Source organism: Syngnathus leptorhynchus, chromosome 20 (assembly GCF_054491065.1).
Source record: "Syngnathus leptorhynchus isolate UIUO chromosome 20, UIUO_Slep, whole genome shotgun sequence".
NCBI classification, from domain to species: domain Eukaryota; kingdom Metazoa; phylum Chordata; class Actinopteri; order Syngnathiformes; family Syngnathidae; genus Syngnathus; species Syngnathus leptorhynchus.
Genome location: NC_141214.1, coordinates 2,854,593 through 2,876,070, shown reverse-complemented (window position 1 = coordinate 2,876,070; position 21,478 = coordinate 2,854,593). Strand labels below are relative to the sequence as shown.

Here is a 21,478-nt window from a genome sequence, read left to right as displayed (position 1 = left end):
TACCCAGAAAAATGGAATGCCTGAGAAACTCAAAACAAATAAGCCAATACCTCCAGCCTTTCCTGAATGTCGACGGCACAGAGTGTGAAATTGGTCCATGTGATCTTGGTGTCCGGGTGGCGATACCATTGCCCGTCCTCTCCACAGTACTTGGTCGCCTTTTCTAAAAGGAGCACAGTAATGCATTAAACATGCAACACTGCGTGCTGAAACCCGAAATGAAGAATTGCCCTCAGTTCTGATCATTCAAAATTCAACCAACACCAACTGCACGCCTCTAAAGTTGTCACAGGCTTATGTTTCAGCATCGGCAAATCTTACAAAATCTCAGTTTAGACCATCAAAGGATTAACACTGTGTGTTTTACTTCTCCTCCTTCTACCAATATGGACACAAGCTCAACTCTGAACACTTTCAAACTGTCAAAGTTTGGTCTCTGTAACCTTGTCTCTAAGATTTCTAACTTGTAATGAGTTCATATCTTATCTTGTCCTCCCTGGTCAGTTCTAAAGTGAACTTCAACACCTTCATATCCGCCACCTGCAGCTCTGCCTGCCATCTCTTTACCGCTACCCTTCCCTTCATCCTAGCAGGGAATCACCTATCTCACACGTGTCAAACTCAAGGCCCGGGGGCCCAGACACGGCCCGCCACATCATTTTATGTGGCCCGCGAAGACAAATTCTGCATCAAATTCATGTGTCATTACTAGAATTGCAAATTGTCTTCACTTTTTGAAAATGAGTTATTTGTCAGTTTGTTTTGTAGCTTTTACTCTAGATAATATGAGGTGCTCAGACATTTATTTGGGTTGACAGTCATAATGGCCCTCCGAAAGAACCAATGACTACAATGCGGCCCACGAAAAAAAAGAGTTTGACACCCCTGACCTAGTATCTGCTCATTCTAACCTGCTTGGATTTGTTTCTTCAGGGACCTCAAAAACCTGCCTGGTTTTTAAAGACACATTTTAAAGACTAGATATTGGATAATACGTTTTTTTTTTTTCTTGTTGCTGACCTGTGGGTTCTGCATACGACAAGTAATCTGGACAATTTTGGGCGGCGTAGGTTCCTGCAGCAGTATCGTCCCAGCACAACCAACCATCCCAGTTCCGACTGCAGTAAAGTCCTGGAGCACAAAAAACCCCCCACCACAAAACCGTGCACTTTGTGTTACATACATTATAATGGACAACACATTCAATCTTGGCCTTTCAATAGTCTGTTACCTGATTCATTAAAGGCGGGGTCTTGGCTCATTTTCAAGAGACATTTGTATTCACTCTCAAGCAGTTTCTGCTTCTGTTGGATTAAAAAAAGATGTAGCCTTTTTAAAAAAATATGATTGATTGCTCTGGAGCTCTTTTTGTTCGTTTCCAAAGCTTGGATAATCAATACTTCCCGAGGAAAGTGCAGATAAAAGCAAGTGCACTTAGACTTAACATTGTAGTCTCTGACAGGAAACATGACGTCAAAGTCAAGCAATGGACAAAAAAAAAAAAAGCAATACCAAAAATACATTTCCTCTTATAACTTTAGTGGCTGGAGGCAATATATTTTCTCAAACCCGTCTTTGATTGTTTGAATGAAGGTACAGTAGCAAATGAGCAAGACATCACCCTTGTCGTCTTTTCAAATTTGCTGTTGCAGAGGGTGTAGTTGGTCCAGAATGTGTCGCTCTCAGGATGGCGCAACCACTCTCCATCCTCTCCACAGTATTTACTTGCTTTTCCTTAACAGGAAAAATGTTCCTAACTTTAAGTACAAGGTATTTCACATGTGCATAACATAGAGGTATAATCAATCACCTGAGGGTTCAAAGTTGAGGAAATAATCAGGACAGTTCTGCGTGGCGTAGGTTTGCACCGGGGTGTCATCCCAACAAAGCCAACCATCCCAAATGTGACGGCAGAACAACCCTGTAACGTTAGAAGACTGAAGTCAGAACTCCACGATAGCGTTTGCGTCGTTGTTTGACAAACGCTACCAATACACAACCTGTTTTATTATGAGGTGAATCTTGTTTCATATTCTTGAGGCATTTCTCTTTGTTCTCACGTATTTTCTTCTCTATAGTCCTGCTATGTACTATCGTCGGTTCATCATTGACGTCCTTGACTCTATTGTAAAGGTCCTACAGGGACAAAAAAAATAAGTCTTAGCAAAGAAAATATTTTCACAGCTGACAGCGGCTGCTTCTTTAAGTGCTTTGAACCATAACTCGTGTGGAAACACCTCTGTTGTGTCCTTGGAGGCTTCTGGGCAGGTAGAACCTTTTTGGACCCATTTACCCCATTGGTCACAATATTTAGTCACGTTTGCTGAAAATTGATCCAGACCAAAATGGGTGGTTAATGAGGTCATCAAGGATTTTGGAACAAAAAAGTTCACTCGAGCCAGAAATCTTACCGGCAGGAGTGTGATTGGGACATCTCTGTGTTATCCATGTACCTGCTGGTGTCTCTTCCCAGCACAAAAAGTCATCCCACACTTTTTCACAGAAGTGCCTCTCACCGCTTGTGTTTTGCAGACTGTCTTTGTTGGACGTATTGAGACATCTGTATTGACTTTGTCTCGTCTCTTTCCATCTGTCTTTGCTCATTCTCGTCTTGAGTGATGATTCTGAAAAGGACTCAGTGCCAGTTGACACCACGCACTGAAGGGACCATACGAAGGTGTTAGTGCAAGCAGAGCGCAAACATGTCCTTGTCCTCATATCGCTATGTAAATGAGAGCAGTGATGATGTCATCCAAATGTGTCCGTTTCACCCCTCTGTCGGTTCTTGTGTCATCTAGAAATTCTAATGTGTTGTTTCAAAGCTGAATGAAAGATTTTGCCCCGCTTTGAAACTTTCATCATTCACCATTTATGATATTCATCCAAATACGATTGCCAAAGAAACCACTTTCCATCAAAGGGTTCTTATCTTGGCCTGTATTGTTTGCATTTGGAGGTAGCAATAGATGAAAAAGCCTGTAGGGTGAAATATAGATTTTGATAATGGCGCTCACTGAAGGAAAAAAGCTATTTTATGACGTATCTTACAAAGTTCTATATGGGGGGGGGAAAAAGCTTCTTAAAGAACTAATCTCAAACTCTTCTTTTCTCTCACATCATTCTGAAACTTTCAAACTTTGCTAGTCAGTCTCCACATCCCTTATGACAATTGGAGCGTACAGCTACAATTCATTAGAAGACCGCACGTGGCGCTCGATTCTCGCAAGCGTTGATCAGTTGTGACTGTGCGCCGACGTCCCATGTAGCAGTTTAGCAGCCGTACATATGATGTCACTCCAATCATTGAAGTAAATGACGTCATACATACGACCACCAGGCCACCACCAAAATCAGCTGAGAGGCAAAAGCACCAATAAAATAAAAACAATCATACTTAAAATATCATATTAAGTTCATTAACAAATATCATGAATTGTCTCTTATATATTAACCAGCAACTCCTTCCGCTGTCATTTATTCCTATCTTGCACTCCAAATATTTTATCCATTTTTAATAAGAAATAAATTCAGAAGCATGCCCATCTTAAAACATGATTGCTGCAAACTTTAAAGACTGCAAAAGCTAGAACCGTTTCGGAAGGCTGCCCTTTACTTAAACCTTGCTATTTTAGAAGCAACCTCTTTCAAGTGTGAATTAAATTTTTCTTCTCCTCCGGGGAAGGGGGGGCATGTTACATAATCCCACTACCTCCTTTTGTTCAAATATTTTCATGTAACGCTTTAAGATTGGCTGCAGGCTTTAAAAAAAAAAAAGTACTTCAGTCAGACGGCAATACAAGTAGTCATTTCATTGAGATATATATATATATATATATAATGATTTTTCAATTTATAATTCCATTTTTAATTTAGAATTTATAATGTGTTTCATCTACTGTATAATTCTAACATATTAGGTTTGAGTGAATATCAATTGAGGAAAGTCACTAGACCACAACGGATTACATCTAATAAATATTAAATTTGACGCTAAGACATTGTCTGCATGTCAGATTCACTTACCACTAAGACGCAGCAAAGGATCCAAGGGCAGCTAACAGCTAATTTCATATCTTCGCCTCCGATGTCTGTAACAGAACAAGAAGGACAATAGCAGTGTTCATCAACCTGCTTCTGAACCGTGAAAGTGACCCAGTGAGCAAACATAATATTGTTTCACATCAGGATTACGGCCTCTCGGGAGAATAGTGGGGAATCATTAATCTGAAATGCAAAGCAGCGGAGTCAGAGGGCTCCAGTGTGCGCCAGACGGAGACAAAGCGTAGCTATCATTAGGAGGGAGAAACAAAGACATCGTTAAATGGAGAGTAAAAGTAGGTAGCGCTAACAGAGACTGACAAGTTGTTAGCGGGTAGTTATAAATGATCTGATGCTTGGCTTCAGCAGGTCACGCTGTTGGAATTCACATTCTGGGAGTTATTTTCTCCGTGTCGCAAAGGTCCACCTTAGGAAAGCCATCAGTCGACAGTTAAGGCGATCCGGGAGGTTATCAAGACCTGGACAGTTCTTGTAAGTCAGCGTGAAAAGGCCACGGCTGAGGATATCGGATTCTCTCGCAGAAGAGCACTTGGGAAAAAGACTTCCACTAAGGTCCATGCCCAAACGAGATTCTTAAACATATTGTCAGAGAAGCCGCTCATCAGATGTATTTTGTATGGGATGACATGACAATGATTAAGAGTTGGATGTGAATAGAAAGACGAATCACAAGGCATATTGAAAATAAAACTCGAGATTGAGGCCAGGGAGTGCTTTGATGTAATCAGACATGAGGTGGAAGAAGGTTGTGGCGCCTGCTTGCCGCCCGTCATTGGTTACTCCATGAGGGTTGTATTAGAATTTCCGGTAAAATAGCAGATTCGGGTCGTTTGATAGCATTGATCTTTTTTAGGATTAGCACTTAGGATTTAAGAATGCGGGAACATTTCAGCAATGACTCATTCTGGGTCCATTCATAATTGATTAGCCTACTACAGTTTAACCAAGATGGTCCTCGGCGATGGACTGTCTCACCACATTACTCTTCGCGATTTTGACCCCAGACCACCTCAAGGTTACTTTAGTTAAGCAAAACACATCATTCGCAAATTAAAATAAAATTGAAAATGTTTCTCAAAGCAATTTTGTGTTTATAAAACTACCTATGAGTAGCTACAATTACAGTGAAAATGTCCCTGAATGCATTCAATTTAAATGTTGTTTTTTTTTCTGCAAAGCTGCATCAATACATGTTGATATCTTTTTCCATTCCGTCGCTTTCCATTTTGCTGACCAAAGCAGATAGAGTCACTCGTGCGTTTCATTTCTTTATTTCCCTGACACACACGGTGACGTCGATGGGGGAGCATTGCTCGTCCGCGGCTTTGCTATGTCACAATCACTGTTCATTTTCTCCGGATAAAGTCACGTGACATCGCTTTTCCAGGCTATGATGAAGGAATGCTATTGAAGGGGCTTAGATTAGTTTGATGAGTAAATGAATGTTGACAAGATGGTGGATGTCATGTTGTATGACAAGCTCTATTGACCGAAGAGCGCCTCGGGATGACAAGATCAATTTGTAAATGTTGTATTCGACTCAATTGCTTTTTGTTTACATATGTATGTATTTGCAGACATAAGCTCAGTTGACGTTTTTTTTTTTTTCAACAGACATTTATTACGCTCTCTTGTCAATTTGAGATCAAGTCGTTCCGATTTGCTATTTTAACCAGAAGCAATGTTAGGTGGACATACTCCCTTTGGTCTTTCTTGCCTTTGAACGTGGCGTACTACAAAATTGGGCAGCGTGCATCTTGGAGCCTTTTTGAGCCATGCCTAGCCAGAAGTGGTCTGACGAACGCACAAAGTGACCTTTTTGCCAGTTTATGTTGCTATGCCTACGAGATGGCAAAAGCTAAAAATAGATCAATAAATTACATGTATTTTTATATCTTATCTAAACATTCCATTTCTTCCCTCAGTTTGTCTCGCAAACTTGCCTACCGTTAGGTCATTGTTTATCGGGATCTGTGTTTGTAGACTTTTTTGCATTGTTTTGAGTGTTTGGGTTTGTTTCCGTATGTCTCTTGCTCTGTCGACTTCTTTGGCATTCAGACTTTTTCTTGTTTAGTATCCATCCTGCTTCTCACAAATTCTTTTTAGCAAGCTTGTCAAGGTTGACCAGTGAAGCATCATCACCATGCAGGGAGGACAACTCATTAATGAATAAACTCTCCCATTTTCTTTATGTACCTGGACAAGTCATCAGGAGCCAGAAATGTTGTTTTTCTTGTTTCCCAGGAGATCACTTGCTCCCATGCCAATTTAAATGAAAAAGCTTCTGCTCTTGCTTTAGTTGTTATCTTGCTTTAGGGCACTCAAAAGGAAAACATTTACTTCCAGCATTTGAGCATCCTCAAAGCCTGTCGTTTATTCTCTGGTGAGCATGGAAAAAGGTTGGAAGCGATGAAGCGGAAAAGTATTGTACGCTTTTGTGTTCCAGATGCTCAAAATAAAGCTCCTGTGGTAAAAGGATTCACTTTGGTGACTAAGTAAATACTTGATTCATATTTCTGATGAGAAAACAAAAAAAGAGAAGGGCAGACTGAACTGCTGGGCTTTTTAAAAGGGATTAAAGGCATAGACAACATTCTTGTGCTTATCAACTGGGACCTCATTCAGATCCATTAGCAAAATGTCCAGGCTGCTGTTGTGCCTTTTTCTGAATTCATTTGTCAGTCTGGCTGTCATCAAGCGCTTTCAGATCATATCAAGCATGCAGTGCATCAAACGGGTGCCGTCCTCTCCACATTTTAAGTACATCCCAAGCCACACTCCTAGTACAGCAGATAAATAAGATGAACAACTTTAGGTGTGCTCATTAATCATGAGTGAAACATGCCAAAGTCAACATGCTTTTTTCCATTTGTGTAACAACCTGAAATTGCGAGCGACGTGTCTTGCGCACAGCGCTATGTGTGGTTTATTATATAACAACTAAAAGCTTGGCTCATGCCGCTGCTTCTCAGACAGCACAAATCGATCACATTGTGAACCTTTCAGTGTCACGTTTAAGAGTGATGATGTGAGTCTCGCACGGCAAGGAAAGAAGCGGTTAGGGGGAGATCACTCTTTTTTTGCTACAAAGCATTGACTACAGTGTCACGGAGCAGTCTGCCGAGAGATATTGTAAATAATCATCTGTCAAAGCTTCATGAGAAATTTATTGGCCAGGTGGAAGTTTGAAATGGAGTGTGACTGAGTGCTTTGGCTGAGTCACAATAACAAGAAAAGAGGGTACTGTACCACACTCAAACCGCCAAAAGTAAGTCCGTCTTATGCTGGTTTCGTCATTTATTGTCAGTCCTTGCATATACTTCCGTTTTGCAAATCACATTTGGACACATTTCACGCGACATGGTTCATAAGCTTTATTCACCCTTGATTGAACCAGCAGGTTAGCTTCAGGACAAGCCGCTGCCACTCATCTGTTTTGTTCGCCAATCTCTGTCATTATAATCCTTTCAGTGCTATTTCCTCACCGTGATACCAGTAAACAAAGATAGAATGCAGCAGCCTCAAATCTAAGCCACGCTATGTACTCCCTTCATGTACCACAGGGAGACTAAAAAACATGTGTGGAGTATTTGATGTGGCAAAATCCAATTTCCCTCCATTTTTAGGACGTGTAGACTTAAAAAAACATATCCCCCACTCTGGGGATTTAAGAAAAAAAAAATACAAAAATGCATTCCCTGTCCATAAGCTCTCGTCCAAGCATCAGGTAGCATCATATCCGCTTGGCCATGTTAGCCACTCAGAAGTCGGAAGAAAGTTATTCCTGGAAAAGCCACAATACTAAAATGAAATAGACTCATGAAAATGATTATATTATTATGAGTCATTCCAGCTTGAAAATAATAAAGGCAATAAAAAAATATGAAATCCCAATAACTTACAACTACTATATTGAAGAGACGGGTTCCGCAGGTGTAACATGGCACAAGACTGAGATAAAAGCAAACCCCTTCTGGCGCAAGGAAGACATTCAGACACAAAATGAATCCCGCAGAGGGAGATCAGAGACCCTAAAAGCAGACATCCAGCCAAATCCTTCCACTCAATCTTCATCTTAAACAAGGCAATTGAAAACCAGCGGTGAGAAGAAGGCTTATCCGCATGAAGCATGATTGGCGCTGAGCCTAAAACCAATAGTTCCGTCGCTGCACACTGGAATGAAGCAATATATAAAGCAAGGTGTGAGGCTATAGTAGCTCAGTCTCAAAGATTTTACAATAAGCTTGCTGTGTGTCTAACACCCCCCCACCATGGTAACGCCTTCCCCTATCTCCCGAGCTTCTCCAAGGTGTTCCACACTCGAGACATTGCTGTAGTGTCTGATAAGACCAGTTGCACGCTTACATCCATAATTACACACAGAAACAGTTGTGTATTTAGAAAGACAACTCCTTACTGTCACTACCTAAAACACTTCTGCTAACTATAGAAAATACTCCTTTTAAATCGTATACAGTATACAACAGGAATGGCTTGTATTTGCCAAGCTCAAAAAGTCACGGTTGTGTTTTGTACACCTTGATTGTCGAACCCCATGTTTGAGTTGATTTCCATACAAATTGTTGTTGTGACATTCATTCTTTTAACATGTCAGTAGGAAAATGACAGCAAAGAACTGCAAAATCGAAACGGTTGTCAAAGAGTTTGAGGCGGGAGTGATCTTGGCAAGGCAATTTTGCACAACCGGTTACAACATAATTAATTTTTAACTATTTGCGTAGGATTACTAGTGAATTTCAATTTGCTACATTTGAGTACTTTCCAAGGTAGTCTAATTGTGCGAGGTAATTTTGTCATATTTAGTATTAGCTTACATACTGATTAGTTGGGACACATCTTGTAATTGTACTTTCTGGTTTTCAAACAATTCTCCTTTATGCATTGACACGGATTTCATTCATCCTCGGCATATCAATTTATCTGCTGCTTCGGCTTGCAGCTCAAAATCTTTGTGTCTATATGATGTATACGTGCAGTGCACAATTCCAGTGCTCTTTTCTATAAATACTGACTCATTGTTGCCATGTGATTACATGCAATGGAAATTTAAATCTGCCCTGGTTCTGTTTATTTATATTAAACACAAAAAAACAGACTATGTGGGGGCGTATGCTGTGTATTTTCCTCCTGTATTTCCTCGGTTGCATGATTTTGGCAAGCGAAAAAATCAAAACACATTTCCCGAGTTGCCAGTATTCATATCCTCTCTATAATCATATTTCACTGATTTCATGTATTTTTTAAACCTATTACAGATGTGGTTCAAGAAGGGCATGAATAATGAGCCGACGGATTTAGCCGGCGCTGCAGTCATTTCCAAAGTGTAAGGTTGAAATTTTTATAATCTCTATTTCCTAATATCAGCATATTGATAAAAACATTTTCTCCGTATTAGTGGTGGAAACAGAGGAATCAGTCTCTTGGACTTTCCCTTGTCCTGCATTTACAATAAAAAGCACAATATGTTGTCTTTAGCAAAGCATTGATAAACGATTTGAGTTCCGAGCAGTGACTATGACAAATGTACCCTTTGCGAGTCCTTAGATTTCCACCGTACCCTTTCCAGATTACGTTCACAAACTGACGGCTCCACAAATGTTGCCGAGACATCTTTTATCAAAGTAAGGGTTTAACATTTGAGGACACACGATGATTAACTTTTAGTATAGACTCACTGGAAATACAAAGCATGATACATTTTTTCATTTCCGTCCAGTAAGTATGGTCCGTACCTAAATGTGGACTGCTAACCTTTGCAGACTGGCGCCAGGGAGGAAATAGCGTGTCACGTGATCTCAACTTGTCATGCCCCACAATTGGTCAAGTGGTTGACAAGAACTGATTTCAAGTCAGTGTTTCATTTCTTTTGTGACGAATGAAGTCGTGCAAGGGGAATTCAACACTTAACAGATCTGGCTCTGTGCGCCTTTCCCTTTATTATCGTGATGACACTATTGGATTAATCGAATCATTTCAACCTCTTGATGAGTTCCGTCTGCTTATCATCAGCCGCCATGCACGCCACGTGCACTTTAATTGACACACGCAGCCCCGGCTTTTCCCCTTTGCTTCGTATCCGACAGCTTTACCATTGAATGTGTCGTGTCCATGACAACCACTTAGAATTCAGGAGAAGTTAAGACAGCAGAATATGCTGAAAATGATCCCATTATTGACTAATAAGTGAGAAGATGTGCTCGGGCACATAAGTAATGTTCTGTACTGCTCCTATCACAGTTTTGTATTAGCACCATTGAAATGAGGTGAAAGACAGACTCATTCGCAACCTACTGCTTCGTGACTATATTCATTCATTTTAAAAGTGTCTTTGTTACACTGGGTGGTCGAAACGCCATTACTGCACTGTGAGGGAATTTGGCTCTTTCCTTCCTTAAATCCAAAGATGGGCATTATACATTTCAATCAACAGATTTGAACTGCTCATTTCATTATTTATTTTTTCAGTCATTAGCATCATTAGTACAGAAATAAAATAATCCACAAGAGTACACTACATTTTGTGATTTGGTAATTAGGAACTAATTGTGAAGGGACTCTGGAGATTATCACTAATAAAATTCAATATTCATTTTTAATATTATAGTCAATTGCCTTTCCCTTGAAATTCTGGTACAGAAACAGTTTTAATTGCCTCGCTTCGTAATCAAGCGCATTTTTGTGTTCAATGACTTGGTTTTCAACAGTTTTCTTAATTGAACTATCTGAGGATGCATAGCAGATGTAGAAATAACAACTTATTTTCCTTATTGCGTCAACAGTTTCATGTTTACAGATCTGGAAAGCCCTCATCAAAGGCTTTGCATTTCAGCTCCCATTTGGACGCGCACATCGTTTGGCCCCGATTGCATTGATAGGCAGTTGGAACGGAGACACAGCAGCGCTATGGGAAGGCTGCGAACAAAGTATTTTCTTGCTGGACTTCAGCCGAAAGTCATTAACTGCACTTCCCCTCAGACCACAGTGTACACTCTACCGGGTCTTCGGAAGGGCGGGATGTCTTTTGGGTCTGACGGTTACAAGCTGCAAACAAAAGCAGGGTGATGGGCGTCCTGATCAAAAGAATTGCCTGTAACCAAGATCCCATCATTGTCACAAAAATGAAACAAGCCAAATTATTTCCACATGGACTAATATAGTTGAAAGTGACAGAGAGAGCGAAAACCCTAACAACCACAATCGTATTTCAATTAGCATTGAAGAGATAAGGGACAAATAGAAAAGCACATCCATGGGGATAAACATGAACAAAAGATAAGGCTGAGTGATTGAGAGAAGCTTTGCAGTGAACATTGCAGAAGCGCTACAGACTCATCTCTTGGCACAGAAAACCTCTCAAGTATCTTTTGGAGTTCCTTGAGTCAGTCATGAAGACTAAACATCTTCCACTGCTGCAGTTTTAAGACCATGAGTCACAGACAGCACACGTTCAACATGGAAATAACCCAAAAACGACCAGTGATAAAGAGAAGGGTTAGTTTCGACAAGGTTGTAGCTCTTGGATTTTTTTAAGGCTCAAACTATCCCCAATTGTGCCTCTAAAGTTCCAGAAAAAAATGCCAACCGCAGAAGCAGCATCCAAGAAAGTGACTTCTCCGAAAGGCAGCACAGCACTTTCCTCTGATACAAGCAATCAGTCCTACAATGCTTAATTGACGCTACATTACTGTTGACGCTACTAGTAATAGCCAGTAGGCAAGAACGAGCTTAAACGATGGAAAAGAGAAGGATGAAAAGGAGCAAAGAAAATCAATAAGCGGTGTGGCTGTGTAACCACATCAAAATGATCAATGTGTCCTAACGCCCTCACAGTGTTGGCCTTGGGCGAGGAAAGTGAGCAACATTCATTGGTTCCTTCCATTCAAGCCAACGGGCATCTGGAGTTTAGATGAGCCCAAAATGTCACATAGGCGCTTTCTGCAGTATTTCTTTGAGTCACAAGATCATATCTGTTTGTCCTCCAAATGTAGTGGTTTAAAGAAAACATTTGGCAGAGTTGTTAACTTTCCCAGCAAAAGTCATGTTTACAGAGCCGCGACGCTCCAATCAATTTTCGCATTTTCCTGTTGACGCCGGAAAATCACCGGTACCGACTGTTAAACCGTTTGTCATGTGACCTTTCGTGTTTTCATCCACATGAGACAAACCGTTGCGTACTACAAGATGACACTTTTTGAAATAGTGACATTTGGGGGAGATGAATATAGACAGATGCAACGCTGGTGTGTCTGACATATGCACTTTATCAATTGAAATGTCAATGCTGATTCGAGCAATTATAAACTGGAGGCATAGACTGAGAAATTATCCTTCAATGGGGGGCTGCATATTTGAACATGACATTCACAAGAAGTGGGTCGTTGAGTTTTGAGTGAAGTTTCATGGCAAACTTTTAGGGCAAAATTGACATCATTGCCTCTTTTTTTTTTCTCCACCCATGTCAGTCCATTTATATGCCTTTCTGTAATTCTTCCAGTTTCTCCGGACTACTTCTGATGACACCCCTTCTGAAAACATCCTGGCTGGTGTCTCTATGACAAGGTACTGTTGATTAACTAAGACATGAACAGCATTTCTGGATTGTTCACACGATGTTGAGAAGACACGTTCATTCCACAAATGTAATATAAATCCAAGTAGTGGGGAGTATTGAACATATAAATGCCAAGACAAAGTTCTACTTGCCTTCCATTTGGGGGTGCTTGGTACAGTGTTCCCGAGATAGACTAACAAGAAATGTATTTCTAAGAAGAGAAGGCAGGGTTTGTAGCTTCCAGGTGGTTCCCTCAGATTTGTGACGAGATAGGTGAAAAAGAGATTTCAAAAGACTCGCAGAGAATGCTGAGCTACATAAAAGCAGCTGCAAAAGAAAATTGGCTGTCTCTGCAGCTATGTTTTGAAATAATTTCACTGCATCAATAAGAAAGAAAAAAAACACACACACGCATTGTCAGCTCTGCTCTAGCACCACCTATTGATAATGCGGTAACAGTTCACTGCACAAACGTGAGGTTGTGGTTTAGGGGTACGAGGGCGGGATCCATAAGTTGTAGTTCACTGGTAGAGCCCATAGTTGAGTAACACAGCAGGTCTGCAAATGTACTTACCCCTTCTATGCATTACTGGGTCAACTTGTGCATCAGCAAATAAACAAAGAGCGCCAATTAGTGGCTTTCATTAAGACACACAATCTAGCATGCAGCTTCATGTTATATTATAGAACAACACAGCGTTAAACAATCAGTGAATTGTTTACTGCGCTGCTGCTCATGTCATCAGAATAGCTGATTAGCACGGGGAGGGGGCAGGGGGAGGTCAAAGGTGAGGGCTTTTCTGCTGCGACACCTTTGGACACGCTGGATTCTTGATGAGCTCTGATTTGTAACACGTCGTAGCCACAAAGTCACTTAAGCCGTGCGTCAATCGAGCCAATTAAGATGCCAGTTAAGAGTGACGTTCAGCGGCCTCCATGAATAAAACATGCAATATTAGCGTGATGACTGGGTGAAATAAGAACAGGTAGCAGCTAGTCTGGGGTCTCTTTTTCTGACCTCTTCAAGAACAGACAGATGAATGACAAAGTGATCCGCGAGGCACTAAAAACGGCCAGACGTAGGTCTGCGGGGTGTTGCGCATATCTCAGTCTGGCTGTCACCGCAGATCCCCTCATTGATGCCTCTCTCCATCTGAGCTATTACTCGCATCCCCCTCCGTCATCTTCCTCCGACAGCCTGCCTCACTTCTATCGTTTTCCCTATCACACAGCGGTGTTGAGAATGTGCCTCAAAGCTGCTCTTCACTCTTGTATGTTAAGACAGCAGCTAGTTAACACAGTTGAGTCACCTCGCCTCACGGGAGGCCCGTATTTAATGATGTTTATGGGGACAGACGCATCTGCGACTGAATGCCTTTGCCTTCTCTATTTGTAAATATGTCCTTAGTCCAAAAGTAAATACGTGCAAGCTGTTTGATTTGGCACAAGACTGATCTTTTAGTGCATTCATCATTCATTTTATAGCTCAAGCGACTAATTATTTTGAGTTCATTTCCAGCCTTCTTTGAAAGCACGATGCACAAAATGTATGATCTTATTTGCATATTGCAAACCACCTCTGAAAATAGCTCCTTATGTTGACGAGAAACAAATGGACACAAGTCGGATTTCCTTGATTGTAATAATGATTCCTGCAGGACTCCCTGTATGACTTTTACTCCTCCGCCCTTATGAATAAAGATGATCAGTCACATACTCTCTATTTTTACTTTGCCAGAGAATCAAACAAAAAGAAAAAAAGTATCCTTCTATGTCACAACAAAATCAAAATAAGCAAGCGGGGGACGTTATTGCGCACAAAATGCGCCTTCAAATGGTGGAACATTTTATTTCAGCCATGTAAATAAGGACTTACCTTACTCCAGTAGATATAAATAGCAACCTCAAGAATGCTTCAATAGGGTGTAAAAAACGTCTCCTCGCTGTAAATTGCAAAATCAATCAAAACTTTTTCCTCCAGCATGGAAAAAAAAAAAGCCCCAATAAGAAAGCAAGCGTGCAGTTGTTTTGCAGGTGTCTGGCTCTCTTTCAATGGGCAGGTCTGCACGCACGGAGCAGGGCGCCAATGTGTGGCCGCGAGGAACTCTGACAGCCTGCCGACTGGCTGCTCGCTTCTCGTACGCCGACGATCAGCAGCCTGCGCTCTGAACGGGAGCTCCTCCTAGTCTCAGCTCCCAGTGCGCGCAGATGAGTGTCTGGGTGTATGCGCGTCGTGGACACCCCCCCTAGCGTTTAGTTGAAATAAACCTGCGGGGAGAGAGGGGTGATGACTTTTGCGCATCGCCGCTGGCAGAGCTGGGGGGGGGCTGAAACCCCTTTGTAATGTGCTTGGATCCAGATGCCAGGCCAGATAATTGACATTTGGGTATTAGCTGATTTTGATTTAAGGTTCCTATGGTTGTTGGTATGTAGGTTAGTTGTATCGTCATACATGATTGTCCTACTGGGTCTCCATCTGGAACCTTGTAATAAGAAGTCAACAAAAGCAATGAGTGAATATTTGAAATCTTTGTCATTTTGTTCACCAACTTTCCACTTCATTACTTTACAAGCAGGTGTTTGTCCGTCATCACAAATGTAACTTTAATCTGTCTTTCTCGCACGCACGCACGCGCATACACAAAGGCATGCACTCGTGAACATGTGGCCAGGCTGATGAGATGAGAAAATGTTGGTCATCTTGTCATCTTACTAGTTAAACTTGTCTGTGCGCTACTGAGTATGACTTTTGTTTTGTTTTTTTCTGCTTCTGAAACAAAACGTGCAATGAAGCCATTCTCATCTCACAGCGCCATTATCTCATTAGCTACGCCTGCTGGCATGCCCCCACTTAGATTAGTCACACTTGCTGCCAATAGCAGTCCAAACCCCCTCATTACTGCTCATTGTTGGATTGATGGCCGGTGGATCAATGCGGAGAACTGCGCTGTTTTGTTACACACACAGTCTTTGATTTTGGAGAATAATGATGCACACAAAAGGGATGAGTGAGGAGCAGCTCTGTTAGTTTCACTCTCTGGCTTTTTTGTCCTGGAGAGACTGCAATCCAACAAGTGCAATAAATGTCTGCCAAGTGCTCGATATGATGCTAGATCTTAAAAATGACTCTTCAAAATGAACATTGAAATTGACATGCGTTGTAATAGTCTCTTTAACTTTCCCAGCCTGTGTTCCGCTTGCCTTGGTAATAATGTCAAACTTTAAGGCATATTTTCAGTTTGCGATATGTGCGTGTTCCAGCTCAATCATGTCGTTGCTCTCGTATTCTTTGAGAATCTGTCACAGTAACAATCACATTATATTTTTTTTTGCAGGATTTTGCGGACTTTCTCTAAGCTGTTTACCAAAAGGAAATCCTGTCTGGGCTTGGAGACACAGGATGGGAGATCCATACAGAAAAGGTACTGATTTGGTCAGTCACGCTGGCGCTTTTGGGCTTGTACACACAAGACATTGACATTACAACGGGACTTGAATGAAATGTTGACAATCATTTGGGTGTGTGACAAAGTTATAGAAACGTTGCACTCGATTGAATGGTACTCTTGGCACCACAGCACAACATTTGTCCAGGCCACCGATATCATAAAGCATGTATTTTTATCCACATTTTTTAAAAACGCAACCGTTGTCCTTTGCACCAGTGAGTCTTGTCGATCTGACGTGAAGAGTTGCAGGCATCCGCCATTGTTGATTTTCATAGCAGTCCGCAATATAGAATACTGACACTTGAGTGAAAGCAATGGATTTGTTTACAACCTTGCGTTGTCTGCTATAGTCTCGCAAGTAAACACCAGAAGGATCTTTGCAGTCAAGTCCACAGAATGGAAGGAATCAAATAGAATGCAAGAGTTGAACCTTGCTCTTGCAATCCTAAAGGCAAAGCAGGGTGTAATCAGTTTAGAGTTTAAGGGGTAGCTTGCGCCCAATGGCAAGTTCCATAAAGGTTGCATAAAGGGGCTCGTGCATTAACAAATTAAATTGGAAGCACAGCCAAAGCTCTTATTAATCATTTTATTTAAATGTGTCTGTAAATTGAATGAGGACAACAATATTTTGGCAGCAGATCAGCAGTGAAAAGAACTCCACAAATATTGTGGTTTTATAAGCCGGTGTATCAATCATTATGCTGTGATAGGGTGTTTACCCAGACGATGATGATGGATGCTAAGAAAATGTTGATGCTAAGTTTATAATCATGGCTGCTTGGGGGCAAAATGATGTTTACAAAAAAAATCCACCAAATGCTGTCAGCAATTTATTTTATATAAAATAGCAACAAAAAAAAGCCCTGCTAAAAAAAACATGTGAAAAAAAAAAAGATTTACTTACATTCCTCGTAAATACATTCATGTGCATTGTAATTCTAATGAACGTAATTATTCATGGAAATCCTGTTGCAGTACTGTATTGTAAATGTCATTTAATTAATTTAATGTGTTACAAGTGCCACCAGGGGTCAGCAAGGACTCTCTGTACCTTTTAAGTACACAATATGCTGAAGTGACCATATAACCTCATAAAATCGCATTCCGAGTCGTTGTCAACATGATGCATATAGTAAGTATTCTCGGTTTAAAGAAGAAAAATGCTCCGCGCTGCAAGTGACTATTAATTACCTCTTAACAAGGGCAAGACTGTGCTTAAGTGGGACCAATTCATCACTACACCCTGAATGCACACTGGCTCTTATGTGATGAAAGACAGATAGACCGGTGCTTTGCATTTGTTATCATTAAAATATACCAAAATGATATTGCAACCTTATAAGAAAAGGCTGCATCTTAACAGATAACATGAATGCACAGTTATTGTAATATTTATTGTCAGGGACAGAAAGGAAATGTTTGCCTCACGTGGGAGGTGCCAAGCGAGCGTGATGGGGTCCTCCCTGACTCATGATTTAATAGCGTAGCAAGTTAGCATTGTTTTTTTGATGTCACTGATCAGTTATGATCAGATGTTACTATTTATAATCTGTAGAATAAGGGAGGAAAGTTTCCTTTCCTAGCTTCAGATATTATGATGGATGAATCTGAGCTCCGGGGAATAGCCCTCTTCTATTAATATGAGATCTCTCATGCGACACATCAGAGAAAGATTAGCCGTCAAATGCGTTACACTCTTATAGAAATCAACCATGAATGACGTGAACTAACATTTCATCTTTGCCAGATGCTTCACAGTGTGTCCTATTTATGTTATCTATCACTACATTATCAGACCTTGTGGTGTCTATTTATTGGGCCTGCAGCTGCTTTCCCTCCAGATATGCGGCAAGGTTTTAATGAAGCTGCCAGTAGTCATGATTTCTTCCTTCCTCATTATACTGGGATGACTAAGTTCCTTACAAAGTGCGAGCGGGAAGTAGTGAAAGTCACCAGAAAGCCTTTCTCTCGAACAATCTTAGTGGTTGACTTAAGGCGAAAATTGTACATTTTTTCAGGGTTAAATTGTTGCATCACATGTTTTGTTGAATGCTTATTAGTATGTCATCTGTGTTGGTAAAAAAACAAAAATAAAACCAAGCCACAATACAAACAAATACAAAAAAATACTTTATAAAATATAGATATTTATACAAAATTGTACTTCAAATAGTTACAGTTATATCAAACATACATTACATTATGAATCTTACAGTCTTACAAATACAACAGAACATGTTGCAGTCAAAATCAAAATACAGAAATACTTATTGAGACGTGTGATTGGCTACGTCTATGCTTGCAAAATAGTGATGCGATTTCGTCTCAGGCGTCGCATTTTTCCTTTGCTTCTCTTTTTCCCTCCTGAAACAAAGTTTATTCAAACATTAGTATTATACCGATGAGGCGGATTTCCTCCTATGAGCCAGGAATTCACAGTAACTGAGCAACAGTAATTGGATTTTGCTGGGAAATTTCTACCAAATCCTGCTCACACCTTTAACACACACGTCCATGCAGCTTTGCCTGGAGACGAAATTGTTGCTGCTCCCGCCGCAGCCTGAGTACATGAACTCCTCACACATCTTGGTGGCCTTGTTGTAGTAGTAGCGCGGTATGGAGGCGGAACATTTGCCTTTGTCAAGGGGATCCAGACACAGCACAGGGACCGCTGCAAAACAATAATTCACAATTATTGAGGGGGGAAGGGGGGGGATCTCAATTTTCTCACTGGAGGCCTTCGAAATCACTGACTTTTTCGTGGGCTGCAGTACTCGTTGCAGGAGATCAAATCCGGGAAGCGGTTGTCATTGCCCTGGCAGCCGCCGTAGTAAAAAAGCTCGCACTGCATGCTGGTCATGTTAAAAAAATAGTTGGTGAAAAGGGCTCGGCAGGGCCCCTCCTCCATTGGAAACCTGCAAATCTGAGGGATCTCTGGTGGGAAGAGAAATAGCAACAGGTTGGATCAATCTTAAAATTGTTGTCCCTCATTAGAAACATCTGCACGGTTGCACACTAGAGACCAAAAAAAAAGCTTTTAACTTAACTTTCACTTCAAGCAACTTGATAATGTAAACAAATGATCATAACATGTTCAAAATATTCGAATTTTTTTTGACTGTATTTAATTCATGCATTTCCTAAAGGGAAATCAAATCTGTGCAAGTGTCCCTAATCAAGTGGCTGCTGAGTGTGAAATCAAACAGCAAGGGTGAGTTTGCAGAACATATTTGAACTTACTTGGTATTCTGAAGCACGTTTTGTGACACTCGTGATAAGTTTTGAAGTTGTTGGCATTGCCTTGGCACCCTCCATAGTAGAAAAGCTCGCACTTTTGAGTGATGGTGTTGTAGTAATAACGTCCCATTTCGGCTCTGCAGGGACCCTCATCAACTTGGAGGAGGCACACACCTGAAACAAACACACACGCTCACTCCAGTTAAAATATTCACACTTACGGAAAGTGCACAAAATTGCACGTTCGTATCCTACCTCGCGGACTCAACGCCAACACTTTGTAAAAAGAGGACAAAAAAGCAAATAAGGCCAGTAAGCAAAAGTCCATTGTGCTGAGAGTGTGCTTCGCTGCTGTGAGTCTCCAAGCCAACGCCTGTTTTATAGTGTTGTGTTTCCCACAAGGGGGGTTTGCGGAGCAGGGGGGGAAGTGCTCATGGGCGGAGATGCAGTGACTCAGGGTGATCGCACGAGTCGCTGGTTTCGTGCCAGGAGAAATTCATAGATGACATCACGTGAGTTTTGCAATCATTACGAAGAGGGACTAATTGCATGTTCAAGCGATTCAGCATGAAAGAAATTGAGAGAAAGTTGATTTCTGCTCAAGGCAGGGGATTCCCTACCATGAATAACATAAAATTATAATATAATAATAATAATAATCATGGAAAAGCTACACATAACTTGTATACGGTAAATAAAAAAGAAAACCAGAATTTTCAGAGTGATAAAAAAATTAATGAATTGGAAAGCATAAATCATGTCATGTTTATTGTCTAGTCTGCTGTTTAATGCTAACGATCAACACTATTCTGATGCTTAGTGGTCATCAGGACAAACTGACTTCTCGATTTTGCCCTCAGGCACCATGTTGGAGACCCTTTCGCGACCCTGTCAGTGACCTTACGTCTTCCATTTCAATGTTGTAGTTTTCCTTTTCTTATCTGAAATGATAAATATGCCAGTTATTCCTCTTCATTCATTTGCTGTTGGAAAACTAGCATGCAGCTTTGCCGCAGACAAGAATGCACCTTGAGGAGAGAAGGTTAAATACTGATAAACCCTTTTATCAAAGTGACCTGATCGAAGGACACACCCATGACTCATTTTCGAGCAGTCCAAAAATAACGTTACGGTTCCCAAGAATGGAAAAAGAGTTTGTAACCTTTACATACCATTAAAAAGAGTTTCAAAATAAACCGGAATGAAGAAATGAACCCTCCTGTGAAAAACATCCTTAAAATCCAGGCATGTTCCCACAGAGGTCTTGTTTCAATCAGATTAGGAGATTAGGATCATTTATGCAGATTACTTTATAAACCAGATTTAGCAGAGGAGAAGGATTCTTCGGCAGGACCGTCGCGGGGAACGACTGCTGCCTGCAAGCAAACGTGAGTAATATTTTTCTAAGATTATTCCTGGATGCTTTATCTTGTCACGTAGAAACCTTTCCATATGTTTTTTCCTTATAGACAATGCCGGTCATAAATGTAGATGACCTGACAGACAAGGACAAGGCTCTCATGGAAGTTAACCAACTTAAAATTGAAGTGAAACTGCAGAGGTGGTTGGTATGTTTTTTTTCTTCAACTTTTTATTGTATTAAATGAATAATTCTTGCTCGGTGCAATGTGCCCAGTCTTTTAGTATTCAAGGCCAAAACAGCAATTGAAAGCGACTGATAGGATGAGCGATTCTAGTAGAATGATTTGCTGGCTCATATGAAATGATATGTGCTACGTTACGTGTTCCCCTTTAGACATCGAAATGCTGCGAGGAGATCAAGGACTACATTCAGGCCGGAGTGGATGAGGACACTCTAGTCAAAGGCATTTCAGAGGAGAAGAACCCATTTAAGGAGAAAGGTGGCTGTGTCCTTTGTTAGACTGAACATGAAGTGTTCTTCATATCTCCGATTAGCAGCCAAGGACATTTTTCTTGCCCTTCCAAAACGGATCTGCAGACTGAGAAGACTAGAAGGGCATAACGAACACCAGAATTGACTTCTTTCTAAATCACATTCCCCAGCTTCTAGCCAGACTATCTTTTCAATTTCACAAAAATTCATTAGTTTCTGCAAAGGTTGTATTTCATGCTTCACTCTCATATGTAAACTGAATCAATGTGATCCCCACAAACACTGACCTCAATAAATGTGCTTGTT

The 21,478-nt window shown here is 40.9% G+C and overlaps 3 protein-coding genes across 6 annotated transcripts in view; 1 reads left to right on the top strand and 2 right to left on the bottom strand.

Annotated features, from left to right (window-relative positions):
• Positions 1–4,071, bottom strand: part of calcr (calcitonin receptor) — a 12,352-nt gene extending 8,281 nt beyond the window's left edge. The window contains exons 1-9 of the mRNA XM_085901319.1: positions 4,024–4,071; positions 2,412–2,658; positions 2,238–2,323; positions 2,001–2,136; positions 1,811–1,921; positions 1,622–1,734; positions 1,232–1,304; positions 1,021–1,131; positions 51–163 (exon numbers count right to left, since the gene is read on the bottom strand). Coding sequence (XP_085757445.1) covers positions 51–163; positions 1,021–1,131; positions 1,232–1,304; positions 1,622–1,734; positions 1,811–1,921; positions 2,001–2,136; positions 2,238–2,323; positions 2,412–2,658; positions 4,024–4,071 — 1,038 coding nt within the window. The remainder of the gene's footprint in view (positions 1–50; positions 164–1,020; positions 1,132–1,231; positions 1,305–1,621; positions 1,735–1,810; positions 1,922–2,000; positions 2,137–2,237; positions 2,324–2,411; positions 2,659–4,023) is intronic.
• gngt1 (guanine nucleotide binding protein (G protein), gamma transducing activity polypeptide 1) overlaps positions 1–21,478 on the top strand; it is a 25,081-nt gene extending 3,603 nt beyond the window's left edge. The window contains exons 2-6 of one of the 4 annotated variants that reach the window (XM_085901329.1): positions 12,575–12,639; positions 15,967–16,053; positions 20,639–20,705; positions 20,787–20,885; positions 21,074–21,478. In XM_085901329.1, the coding sequence (XP_085757455.1) occupies positions 12,632–12,639; positions 15,967–16,053; positions 20,639–20,705; positions 20,787–20,885; positions 21,074–21,199 (387 nt within the window). In that variant the 5' untranslated portion in view covers positions 12,575–12,631 and the 3' untranslated portion in view covers positions 21,200–21,478. Of the gene's footprint in view, positions 1–12,574; positions 12,640–15,966; positions 16,054–18,839; positions 19,292–19,764; positions 19,830–20,638; positions 20,706–20,786; positions 20,886–21,073 lie in introns of those variants that run through there. The other 3 variants (XM_085901332.1, XM_085901330.1, XM_085901331.1) reach the window with 3 other exon arrangements.
• tfpi2 (tissue factor pathway inhibitor 2) lies at positions 18,198–19,677 on the bottom strand. Its single transcript, XM_085901327.1, has 5 exons — positions 19,573–19,677; positions 19,321–19,491; positions 18,835–19,014; positions 18,578–18,751; positions 18,198–18,444 (listed from the first exon to the last, which is right to left on the bottom strand). The coding sequence occupies exons 1-5, from the start codon at positions 19,643–19,645 to the stop codon at positions 18,374–18,376; spliced, it is 669 nt and encodes a 222-aa protein (XP_085757453.1). The 5' UTR covers positions 19,646–19,677; the 3' UTR covers positions 18,198–18,373.

Bases quoted from the DNA above. Each gene is read 5' to 3' on its own strand.
- tfpi2 (XM_085901327.1), bottom strand. From the start codon at position 19,645: ATGGACTTTTGCTTACTGGCCTTATTTGCTTTTTTGTCCTCTTTTTAC. The intron at 19,492-19,572 runs GTAGGATACGAA...TGTTTGTTTCAG, and splicing joins GTTGGCGTTGAGTCCGCGAG to GTGTGTGCCTCCTCCAAGTT. The intron at 18,752-18,834 runs GTCAGTGATTTC...ATTGTTTTGCAG, and splicing joins GTACTGCAGCCCACGAAAAA to CGGTCCCTGTGCTGTGTCTG.